Source organism: Python bivittatus, unplaced genomic scaffold, assembly GCF_059951505.1.
Source record: "Python bivittatus isolate LINGU-HERP-01145 unplaced genomic scaffold, Pbiv_v1 ctg000700_np1212, whole genome shotgun sequence".
NCBI classification, from domain to species: Eukaryota; Metazoa; Chordata; class Lepidosauria; order Squamata; family Pythonidae; genus Python; species Python bivittatus.
The window spans coordinates 61,984,841-61,997,934 of NW_028277098.1; the positions used below are offsets into that span (position 1 = coordinate 61,984,841).

Here is a 13,094-nt window from a genome sequence, read left to right on the forward strand (position 1 = left end):
TTCTTTTACACATCAATATGAATGTGTGAAATTTTTTCTATATTCTTCATGGGTGTAAGTGGAAGGGCAGAAGATCAGAATAAAGTAAATGCCTTTATCCTACTGTAATTTCCCCAACTAGAAGTCATTCTTGGATAAGATACTATGGCTACAGGAAAATGCTTATTTTAAACAGCATCTTACTATATCTTGGAAGGAAGGAGGCAGACAACTGACTGGAGAGGGGAATGTTAAAACTTTCGTAGGGCTTCAATTGGCCAATGTTTTATGCTCTGTGTGAGTCAGGAAGTCCCACATAGAGCACATGAAAGTTTAACAGAAATTGGCTTGTGGTGTTAATTCCAAAGGACAGAAAATACAAAGTAGGAACAGCCATCTGATGACATACAATTACACAAGGGCTTGAGCTTCACTATAACTTTTCCTTTTTCATGAAGGAAAAGCAGGATGTTATTGACAAATGTAGAGTATAGGGCAGCCAGCATTTGTATGAAGTGCTTGCTATTATGTTTTGTATTTAATTCACCTCTGTACATTTTAAGTTTTTTTCACCTTCCTATATAGTCTGGAAGTCAGCTGAGACTATAATGCGGAACTATGGGCCTGTCTTCGAAGACCAGCCACACAATATCCTTTTTCCAGAACGGTCAACAGAGGAGCAAATTTTGTTGGTGTGTCGAGCACGAGCGAGCCCTCCTGCAAATTATAGGTGAGGTCACTTCTAGCAACTGCTTTGTTTAATGGAAAACATATGGTTGCAAAGTTGGTGGCTACATTTTGTGTCAAATGCCATTACATCTTGGCCTGGGCAGCTAATAATGTGGACAAAGGCAAATATTTCATATTCCATTCAATTAAATGAATACATTTGTAAAGCATGAAGTTAATTATTTTTAGTTCACCTCAATGGGAATTTAATTGCATTTAACATATGAGTAGTGCAACCTTGTTCATGCCTCTTTAGAAATAAACCAAATATAGATTAATTGGGCTTACTTCCAAGTAAGTGAGTCTGATGCTGCCTGTTATATATGCTGTATTGGGTTTTATGATTTGAAGACTTCTGAACTTAAAATATGATTCAGTAGATAGAAATATCCAAATATTGTATCCACATTAGTGTGAATTGTGTTTTAAAAAAAGCAAATCTCCTGCTGAAAAACAAGTTGCTTAAAATGTACTTCAAAACACAATACAGGTAGTCCTCAGTTATTTTTTAAAATATAACTAAGAATTTTAAGTACAATAATAAAAACTAATACAAAGTGAACTTAAAGAGAAGAGAATGGAAAGACAAAAGAAAAAGTGAGGAAAAAAGAAAAAGAAGAAAAAAGAAAAAGAAAAAGAAAAAGAAAAAGAAAAAGAAAAGAAAAAATATGATAAAGAAGAAAAGAAATATATAAGAAAGTGACTTCCAACCTTCATCACAACATGAATTAACAAATTTAATAACTCTTCGCCCCCTATAAGGTTAAACAGATATCTTTTCATCCCATACCTCATCCCTTATCCATAAGCAAATGCATAAAACATCAACTTTTCAATCCTGGTGTCAGTAAAAAGTCCATAAAGGGTTGCCAGAACATTACAAAAAAAAGGGGCGGGGGGGGGGTGTCTTATTTTAACCTTGATCAAATAAACCAACTTTATATTCCTTCCTTTTACTTCTAACAGTCTTAATCTTTAATTCAATCAAATATTGTCATAAGATTTGATTTCTCTTCAATTTTTCTTTATCCCATTGCACAGATTTCTTCAAGGCTTTAACAAGACTCTTTTGTAGATCCAATACGAAAACATTTTCAGGTCATTCTCTTGGTTTATCATTTGTATTTCCCTTTTAATTTTTTAAACTTCAGCCAGTTTCTTTTGTATATCCAGGAAAGCATCCTGCTCCAAATCATTCTCTTGACCTGTCATTTGTAGTTCCACACTCTGTACTTTCTCTATCTTGTCAAATAAATTTTTTTCCACATCTATCATTTCTTCATTAACATTTTTTAGACATAGCCTATCCATAGAAACAGACATCTTTACTGACGATATAGATATTGTTGTTACTAACTTCTGGGTCCATTCTTCAAAGATCCCCTTTAATATTTCTGATGTTATAATGTTTTGTATCATTTTGTAAGCCCCAGTATTAACTGACACCAGGCTAGTATTTTTTTCTTATGCTTAAAATCTTTAGTCCCCTCTAGTGTCTAGTTTCTAAAATCATCACTTAACTTTTGTTATGGCTTGTAATTGCCAGGATAGCCAAAATAAGTTTGTTTCCCATGAGAAGCTATTTATTTTTTATAGTTAATTCCAAAATCTTATAGTAAAAGTCAATATTCCAAATTTATCTGGACCTTTAATCCATTTATAACTTTCTAGATCAAAATCTTATTTAGCTTTTTGCTGTTTATTTCAAATTCTTTAAGTTCTTAAGCTTGTAATTAATTTTTCCTTTGTTCAGAGTTGAAGATAAATTTACCTGATGAAGATTTTTCAAACTTGTTATTCCAAAGGTCTCTAATAGCTTTAAGATAGTTAATAGGCAATTTCTGAAAGTGATTGGAAAGTGAGGTTTGCGAACTTAGTGTCCTTTAAAAGGCTCTGCTGTAGTTTCAAGCAAGATGGTGGATCCAACCATCTCCTGGCACTTAAACACACAGACAACCACTGTCCTGAGGTCTTCTTGCAAGGAGCAGCCATTTGAAACACATGTGGGCAATCTCCCATCCTCTCCTTATCCAAAGAGGTTCCAAGGAACCAGTCTACTCACTGGTTTCTTGGTCTTTGCCACAGTTGTCAGCTCTGCTTTCGCAAAGCCATCTTCAGTTCGCCGTACCTTCCCCAGAAGTCCAGGTAGTTCTTGCTTAATGACTGTCCTGTTAGCAACCATTCAAAGTTATAATGGTGCTGAAAAAGTAACTTTACAGCTGGTCCTTGCATTTATGATCATTGCAGTGTCCCCATAGTCATGTGATCAACATTTGGGCGCTTCACAACTGATAGGTGTTTACAACCGTTGCAGCGTCCCCGCAGTCACATAATCACTATTTGCACTCTTCACCACTGGCTTCCAATAAGTAGAGTAAATGGAGAAGCCAGCAGTGAACAGCTTGACACTCACAAGTCATAGTCATGTGATATTTTGCTTAACGACCAGAGGGAAAAGTGATGTCATAAGTCTGTTGCAGTCATGTAATGTCTCACTTAACGACCTCATTGCTTAGCAATGGAGTTGTCAGTCCAAGTTGTGGTTGTTAAGTGAGGACTATGTGTATGTTTATTATATACTGTATTGCTGTTTCCTCACCTGGATAGTGTGGAGTTGGGGCAGAAGTTGCCTAATAATGCCAGATCTAGGAACAGACTCTTCATGTGGGGACATGCCACCACCTCCTTCAAGATGGTTGGCATTATCCCCTCCCTTCAAGTCACTGACCACCTCCCTCATCCACCTCCCAGCTCAAGTAGGCAAGGAAGGGCAGGGCTCCAGCCACAAATGGGAGAGTTCACACTGCAGATGATCTTCTCCATTTCTTTGATATCCATAGAATCAAATATATCCCAGATCAGCACAGAGGAGCCCAATTATCTTATCATACTCTGCAAAAGAAGTATCAACCTCTGAGCGAATATGATTGATTTTATTTTTTAAATTCTTTACAGACAAGTCACACAATATTATAATACATTACATCACATTATACATAATATATATAATAAAACATTTTAAGTCAATAAAATCATATTTATAATATTTATAATGGCTTAAATATGAGTCATATAATGATATAATATTTAAGTTATATTAACCATCAATATGGTTGATTTTTCAAGTTCTGCAAACAAGCTATATGAAATGTTGGTTGTCTAATCTTTTGTGCTATCATATCTTAGTAGAAATTCAAACAACCACTCCCATATTTATACATTTATTTGCTGAATTTCTATGGCTGCCCAGCTCATCAATTGCAACTCTGTGGGCAGCTTACATAGGATTAAAACCAACAAGAAAAGAACCAACAACAAAAAATAACAATAGAAAGCAGAAAAATCTAGGAAGCACAAAAATTTAGGAACCAAGGTGAATTTTCAGATATTCTAGCTACACTATTTAGAAACAGTCATGGATCTTAGTGCTAATCTTGGGGCAAAATATGCTTCCTGTTATGCTTAAACAATATTTAAGTCTAAGCTCTGAGTTGGAGGTCTCTCCTAATATTAAAGTGCAATCATAACTTGTCTTATTGTTGACTGGGTTTTATAGCTACAGAGAGACAGTATTTCCCATACAGCTCCTATCTTACAATAGGTTCTATTGACCATTCAAAGCAGTGCTAATTTGCAGCTGTGATTCTTCTGCTGTGTTCTCACCCCATCCAAATATCATTGTTTCTGGCAGGTGGAAGATGAATGGCACAGAGATCAAAATAGAGCCAGATTCCCGATACAGGTTGAATGGTGGCAACCTGGTAATAAGAAATCCGGTGAAAGCTAAAGATGCTGGATCCTACCAGTGCATAGCATCCAACTCCATGGGCACAGTAATCAGCAGAGAAGCTTATATCAGCTTCAGCTGTAAGTCATCTGTTTCATTCTGAACACATTTTCTGCACAGAAAGGACAGCAGTGTCAAGAACTCTGCCACCCGTGCTGCTGTGACAGCATTCCAGGCCAACACAAGCAACCTGGTTGAAAATCAGTACGGTCAGAGTAGAAGTGAGGCACTGATATGTAGCTCGAGCACTGTGCACCTTGTACATGATTCAGTGTCCTACAAGGATGATCAGGGTTTATCTTATAACCAGACAGAATTCTTTGCAAATTTACTTTACCATTTCTCTTACAAACCAGGATTTTAAGTTTTTAGCCAAGATGCTTGAAACAGGAGCTATTTTAATGAATGTGTAGATGTCAGCAAATCACCTTCTTTTGGGGTATATCATTCTGAATAGTAGGCTGTAAAAAAGATGAGGGGCTAGGAGACCACATGATGGCAGTAACTGCCTTCTGCTGTAAATGGGGTAAGATAAAAGTTAGGGTTAACAATTGTCTTCTTCCATATTGATTTCCTTCTTTCATAAAGTCATGAGAGAGATGATACTGTGCATAAATGCTAAATATGCCTCAGTCTTCTAACATGAGAATAGGCCCCATTTAACAGTTGTATTTGCTGTGTAGTATTTCCAATCCAAAACTATAGTATTTCTGATCGAACTGATTTACTAAAAGCTTGAGAAAGGTTGCAAAAATATTTATCGTATCCCAGAGAATTTCCAAGTCCAGCTTACTTGTTTTACTTTTCTCTGTATGGAAAGCTTGCTGCAGCTTTTATATTTTATTGCTAGACATTGGGATTATATGTGTATCGATTACAAGCAAACAAATGTGATCCATTTGGAAGGGCTACTTAGAATTGGAATTACTAATAGGAAAAAAAAAGGATAGAAAAATAATATTGACTTCTCTAATTCATTAACAGCAGACTCTCTATGGTAGTGTTTCTCAACCTTGGCAACTTTAAGATGCGTGGACTTCAACTCCCGGAATTCCCCAGCCAGCCATCCTGGCTGGGGAATTCTGGGAATTGAAGTCCACGCATCTTAAAGTTGCCAAGGTTGAGAAACACTGCTCTTAAGGATTGCTCCTGAAGCGACCTGCTGTTACTTTCACAATTTTCTTTTGATAGGATGGGAACATGATTGCCTGTAGCTAGCAATATTTCTCCCCCAAGATCTAATTTGTAAAAAGTGCTAATCCTCCTAGCTCACATCTAAAACACTTGGCTGTTTGTGTGTTTTAGTTCTGCAGGAATTCTCTACGGAAGAACGAGATCCAGTGAGGGGTACAGAGGGCTTGGGGGTGATGTTTACCTGCAGCCCACCACCACACTATCCAGGTAAGGAAACTGCAATGCATTAGAAGTGAGGCTTTCATTTTAAGAGTGCAAAGCATCTATATTTGAGGAATGATAGATCAGAAACTGATGTTAAACCACAACATTTGGTCTGTTAGAACTGTATCATTTGATTGCTGTTATTACTTTGATGTTGTGTTTATTACCATTATTACTGCTTCTTATTGGGTGATAGTAAAGTCCAACGAATAAATAATTGTTTAGTCTAATTAATTGTTTAATCTACTTTGTAATTATATTTAGATACATCAGCATTTAATTATTATTCTTTAGAATTCTTGTGTCAGAATAATGTGGACCTAATTAACAGCGTAGAGCAGTGTGTACCAAACGTTAATAGAAATTGCTATGTCTTCTGTTAAATGCAATTACTATAAGAAAGGCTCTGAAAAGTATGAATTTTTCAAATTATTACAAACCTATGATTTCTAGTTCTTCACTGACCTCTGAAATTCTTCCTTGAAATCAGGAAATGGATGTTAATAATTGCTACTGCAAGTTCCATGTCAAAACTGAGTATTTTGGTATATGTAGAAATTGCATTTATTAATGTTGTTTAGTCACACAAATCAATACGTGAATATTTCTCTGTTTGTCCTACAGATTTTGAATAGTAGGAGACTGCATTTTATGAAAACAGATACAGTAGCAGTAAATGTTTCCATCAGAAAATAAAGGGATTTCAAATATAAATCTTGGTCTAATCTTAAAATACTGGATTCAGCTCTTTTTAAAGAATATTGTGAGGCAATTGTACATCCTCTCTAAAAGGACAGATAATGCTCATTTCATTCTTCATAAGACACCGAAATATATCACTGATATATATCAGCCATTGATGTATATACAGTGTAGAATGAATTAATAACTGGATTTAGTAATGACTCTGTCTAGAAAATAACCAGCTGAGGTCAACCTTCTACTGCCGCTATGATATACAAAAGTCAATATTTCCTCCCTGCCCACCTTTCCCTCTCTCTCTCTGTATACGCAGGACTTGAATATCGCTGGTTTGTGAATGAATTCCCAAACTTTGTTCCAGCAGACAGCAGGCGCTTCGTCTCTCAGACAACTGGAAACCTTTACATTGCTAAGACTGAGGCCTCTGATCTTGGCAGCTATTCCTGTTTTGCTACCGGCCATATTGGCTCCATTAAAAAGAATGTTTTTAGCATGTTTTCTCAACTCGTTCTTGTGAAAGAAGGTCAGTGCTTAAAGACTCTTATCTGTCTGTCTAAAATGGGCATCCACTAAGCAAATCCTTTTCAGGGGCTGGCAAGGAGGGTTCTAATTGAATGTGTCTCTAAAGCAGTCTTTATTGTAGAAGTTATGACCCACTTAATCAAATATAGTTTGCTAGTCATGTACACTGGCCCACAGGAGTTTAATATGCTTGATTTCTTTCTGTACTAGACTCAAATGCTTGGGGGAGGGGGTGTTGTTTGTTTTTGTCTCTTTGCACCATTCACATTGAGGCTGGGAAGATTTATTTCCATGACTGGCAGGAAGGGATCATTAAATGGAGCCCATGGGTGAGGGGACAAACTTTGCTCCTTCCCTACTTACTATTGCTGTATTTGATGGTTTGATTCAATACTTATATGTGAAAGAATCATAGAATTGTGGAGTTGGAAGCGATCATAATCATCTTCCAGTCCAGCCAAGAGAGGTGGCTCTCCAGCTTCTTAAAAGCATCTAGAGGGGTGTTTCTCAGCCTTGGCAACTTGAAGATGAGTGGACTTCAGCTCCCAGAATTCTGGGAGTTGAAATCCACATATCTTCAAGTTGCCAAGGTTGAGAAACACTGTTCTAGACAACAAGAACACACAACCCTCATAGGTAGACTATTCCACTATTGTACAGATCTTACCATCAGGATGTTTTTCCTTATTTTAAACAAAATGTATACCCATTATTTCTGATCCTAGTTTCTGTGGCAATGGAAAACTGTTCCTCATCATGTTCCCTAAGGCACCTTTTTATGTATCTGAACACTGATACCATGTCTTTCCTCAGTGTTCTTCCTCCAGATTCAACAACCCAAATTCTTTCATCCTGTCTTTATAGGGGATGTCCTCAAATCCTTGTGTTTTCTTTGTTGCACTCCTCTGAACCTGTTCTAATCTGCCAGTATCCTTCTGGAGATGTGGTGCCCAGAATCGTATAAAGTACTCCAATTATGACCTTATTAGTGCAGAGTCTGAGGATAGAATTGCTTAAGCAATAGGCCATAATAAGGGTAGGAGGGGAGTGAATGGCTTCACTTCCCTTACCAATACATCTGATTCCATAATTTCCTCCACATCACACTTTATATGTGAATATTGTACAGCAGACTAAGGAATAAAGTATGTATGATTTCTAGTTTGTCTTATTACCTCTTTAGTAAAAATGGAAGTGGAGCTGAGGTTGAGGAAGGGTTGTAGCTCACCAAAAGCCTAGTTCAGTCCTTGGCACCTTCCAATGAGGCTGGAAAAGGCTCGCTTCAGAAATTTTGGAGAGTGGGTGCTTAGACAGTGTAGATAATGCTGAATTAGAATGCCAGTGGTCTGGCTCTGTTAAAGGCAGTTTGCTATATTCTGAACAACTTCACAGTACAGCTGAACCAAGACTTTTTGGTTGAAAACTTTTCAATTTTTTCAAACCAGAGCAGTGGGGGGATAGGACCACATGGTAGCTCCAGTAACATTACAAATCTGCTGCAACAGCCATTCAAGTAAAGTCTGCAATTACTTCCTTGGGTTTCAAGTGTGCATTTTTAAGAAGATGAATAACTGTAATCAGTCTCTGCTTTATAGTGGCCTTTTTTTTTTTTTTTTTGTGACTAACACCTTTGCAGTCACCTCTCTTTCTTTCCTCAGATCCCAGACCATATGCCCCAATCATTAAGGCCAAGTTTCCTTCTGATACTTACGCTTTGGCTGGGCAAGTGGTGGCTTTGGAGTGTTTTGCTTTTGGGAAGTGAGTAGTTGTATCAGTGCATTTAATTCCATGTTGGTGAGAACATAAAAATTGCCAGCCCGCATAGTCACTGGTTACATACTATGGTTCCTACTTCAAAGAATCAAGCTTATAGAAGGGGAGGAAGGTGTGAGCTATTACTTTTAAGTAACAGATAACCTGTCCTAGGGAAAGTGTGGGGATCTTAAGCGTTTAGCTCTTCTGACCTATAGTACGTTTGACTGAGCCCATTCTCTTTTTGTTATAGAGTGGCTGATTTGTGCACAGAGTTTTGTGCTGTGTTTGCCTGTTAAATGAATTAGATTTTAATAATCTGAATATTATTTACTCTCTATTTTGATCATTGGCTACTGGAACACTAAAGGTCAACTGGATTAAGTTTCAGCTCACAAAGGGTTTGTTTTATTCCAGTTTCTTTCTCTATACACTAATACTACTCATTTGCCCTGGACTGGGTGGTGTAATAAGGGTGTTTTGAAGCAAGTACAAAATCCACACAAACACAAGGGGGGATAGTAGAAGATGTGACTATTTGCCAGCCAGTCTGCTGTATATATTTGCATATTAATAAGACAAGGAAGTAAGGTTGAACAAGTTAAAAGTAGGCCATGCAGTGGTGTCAAATCAAGCGGGGGGGGGGGGAATGTGCTTCAGAGAATGCCGGGGCACTCGCATAGTACTTGTTGGCAATTCCTTAATGCAGCTCTGTATTTTCCTGGAGTCATATGATTGCCCTCTGTACAGTAACTGCATTCTGATCCTATGATGCACACAGCCTTATTTAAAAGTACTGTAGAAGATGCTACACATAATGAGGAAAAGAAAAAGTAGCAATGGGCAACATGTTGCATTGCCCCTGATTCTCAAATACCCTTTGACAGATGTTTCTTTCACAATCTAGCCCTGTCCCACAAATAAAATGGCGAAAGGTAGATGGTAGCCATTCTTCCAGATGGATCTCAACTGAGCCTGTCCTGCAGTTTAAAGAAGTTAGCTTTGATGATGAAGGCACTTACGAGTGTGAAGCTGAGAACACCCAAGGAAAAGATACTTATAAAGGCCGCATCATTATTCAAGGTAAAGGACCCCTGCAGGTTCTCTTATAAGGCACATTTTTCCATGTATTATGTTTTTGGAACTTATTAGGGCTCCTTTATTTATCAAAACATCCATAGGACTCATACTTGTTGTTAGCCTTAACAAAATCTGCATCATAAAGTAGAGAAGACTATTTTCAGGCTTGTTTCAGATCAACTTTGTTTAATATTAGAAGTAGAACCCAAAGCGACCAGTCAGAGCCACCCCAGGAGAGACAAATTTAGAACTGAATGACAGTATGCGTGTGAACATAATCTGAGCCTTGGAATTTACTCTCAATCCCAGAAATGAGCTGAGCACATAATCCTTTTGTCTACTTCTGGTTTTCACTTTTTTTTTTCTTTCCATTTTATTGCATTGGTAAAAAAAAATTTTTTTTTAATTTATTGTTGTGATAACACCTAAATTTATTTGCTTGATAACTGAACCATGCGGAGAAGAAATCTATCCTTACTTAATGGAGAGACACATGTGTGTCATGCATATGTGCTATCATTCAGGTTTTAGAAATGAAAAGAACAACAGTGTAGTGTAGCAAATCTTCACTAGATCATCATCATCATCATCTTCATCATCATCATCTTCATCATCATCTTGCACTGTTTGAAACACATGGAACCTGTTTCTCTTTTGCTCTTTTTTAGCTCAGCCAGAATGGCTCAAAGTCATCACAGATAGAGAAGCTGACATTGGATCAAATCTCCACTGGAGCTGCGCTGCAGCTGGCAAGCCAAGGCCTACATTAAGGTGGCTACGGAATGGGCAACCATTAACTTCCCAGGTATCTCATCTGTCACTGACAAATGAACAGTTTTAGCTGTATCCTTGACCTTTGTGTCAACATGCTGAAGACTATGTAACTATTCTTGTAGTTTTCCATATACTTTTTTTCTCCTTCCTTATACAAGTACCCATAAACAAATTCATCCCTTGTCACCTAGATTGGGTATCTCTTAGATTTTTTCCTCCATTTGACAAAACCCAGGAGTGGGTTTTTTTATCTGCACAGGTAGTCCTTGTTTAGTGACCACAACTGGGACTGGCAACTTGGTCGCTAAGTGACATGGTCACTAAGTGGAAAATCACGTGACTGCAACTGTGGTTATGATTTTACTACAACTTTTCTTTTCCCCCACTTCCCCGCCCTTCGGAATGCTCACCCTGGCACTGAGATAATTAGCAAGAAGGGAATTAATGTTTGTATTTACATTCATTGGAAAGGAAGGGATTACAGGAGAGTAAGCAGGCACATAATGGGGAATACACATTGAAAGGAATGCACTAGCAGCGGTTATTTGCCTAGCACGCTTGCAGCTCTCAACCCCGATTGTGCTAGGCAAACAGCTGGCACTAGCACATTCTCACTTAACGCTTTAAAGTTTTTAATAAGAGTAACTACAATTTTGGATCAGGACCAAGATTCCCATTTGATTATGTTTTCCAGTTCAGACAGTCCCTCCCTCCTGTGGCCGTGCTTTCTTAAAAATAATAATCTCACAATTGTTAATTGGGTAAATAACACAGTGTTTAGTTTGGCTCCTAGCCACAATCATTAGGAACTTTGCCACAATATGTTATATTTAATATGATGAAGTTATATCACTAAATAATAACCAAGCATACTGATAGGGATTACTAGCAAATATTTTAATTGTAGAACATTTAATGCAAACTAGAATTTGGAAGGCAAGGCTGAAACCTTAAAGAATGACAGTTAAACAGGAACTTAATTAAAAATAAAAACCTTTACTGAGGAACTGTTTTGGAGTCTCCTTTCCAGCTTATACAGGTAGGACTACAGTACTAAATCTGGTGGAAAACAACCACTAGATGGCAGCAGAGAGCCAGAGTTTTGTATACATCTTTGCTGCCATCTAGTGTCTTCCAGATGTTGTTACTGTGGATAGTCATGTTTTGGCTTAATAAATTATGCTGTGAAGAAGCACTGAGGGCATCAATACATTTCCTTCAGTCCTCCCTTCAATTAAGCAGAAAGGCTTTCATTTATTATAGTCTTCATTTCAACCAAGCTGATGAAACAATCTGTAATATTAAGACATTTGCCCAACCTTTCCACTTTGTTTTATTAGTTAAGAGCCACCAAGTTCATTCATATGACTGCTTAGCAAGTGAAGATGCCATTAACCACTGCTGCAGAAGTTTTAAAATCATAGTGCAACTTGGCCTTATGTTGTCTAAACCCAGACTGTAAAAAAAAGTGTTTAAGAAAAATTCTGTAACCATAGCTTCTTACATATTATTTTAACCATGGACTAACTGCTAATTTATGTCATAGCAGCCTTTAATCCTCTGAGAAAATGAGAAATGATAAAGGAATAACTATATAGAGAAGCTCCCAATCTGTTTCTTATTTGGCTCTGCAAATATGTGGAGTTTTGTTTTGAAAACAAAGGAGTTTTCCTTTACCCTATGCTATAAGAAGTGGCCATAGTCCCCTCAGCCACACGGGCACGTTCTTTTTGAATGAATGCAAGAAGAATAACAACACATTAGCAGCAGAGAAGGTAGGGACTGCTAGAGAGGTGGTCAACTTGACTAGCTAACAGTTTATCCTCAGACAATGATTAATACTAAGTATGGTTAAACATGTTGTGAAAATCCATCTTTATCTAAAAGTGACCAAATCTTGGCTTTTCCCAGACATTAGCAGGAAGAAAAGGAAGGGCTTGAAATACAGAAGTCATGATTGCCAAAGAGAATTAGCAGATCAAAATACAGGTAGTCCTCACTTAATGGCCACAATTGGGACCAGAATTTAGGTTGCTAAATGAAACGTTAAGCAAATTATCACGTGACCACTTCACTTAGCAACCGCAATCGCAGCACTCCCGGCTGCCATCGTTAAGTAAGAATCCCAGGTCATTAAATAGATAGAATCCTGAGTAAGGAGCACAAGGGTGCCTCATGGGGGTGGGGGATGCCCTAGGAGGCCCACGATTGCCAGCCGATGAAATCCCACAATTCCCAGCTGATTACAAGCTGACTGCAAAATCCTGCGATTCCCAGCCGATTACAAACTGACTGCAAAACATGCAGTTCCTGCCATTTGCTCACAAAATACAGCTGTACAGAGTACATATGGGTAATCTTGCAATATCTC

The 13,094-nt window shown here is 37.7% G+C and overlaps 1 protein-coding gene across 1 annotated transcript in view; it reads left to right on the top strand.

Moving 5' to 3' along the window:
• Positions 1-13,094, top strand: part of CNTN2 (contactin 2) — a 62,793-nt gene that overhangs the window by 26,373 nt on the left and 23,326 nt on the right. The window contains exons 3-9 of the mRNA XM_007422724.4: positions 565-709; positions 4,400-4,575; positions 5,801-5,896; positions 6,909-7,118; positions 8,776-8,875; positions 9,777-9,952; positions 10,618-10,754. Of these exons, the coding sequence (XP_007422786.3) occupies positions 565-709; positions 4,400-4,575; positions 5,801-5,896; positions 6,909-7,118; positions 8,776-8,875; positions 9,777-9,952; positions 10,618-10,754 (1,040 nt within the window). The remainder of the gene's footprint in view (positions 1-564; positions 710-4,399; positions 4,576-5,800; positions 5,897-6,908; positions 7,119-8,775; positions 8,876-9,776; positions 9,953-10,617; positions 10,755-13,094) is intronic.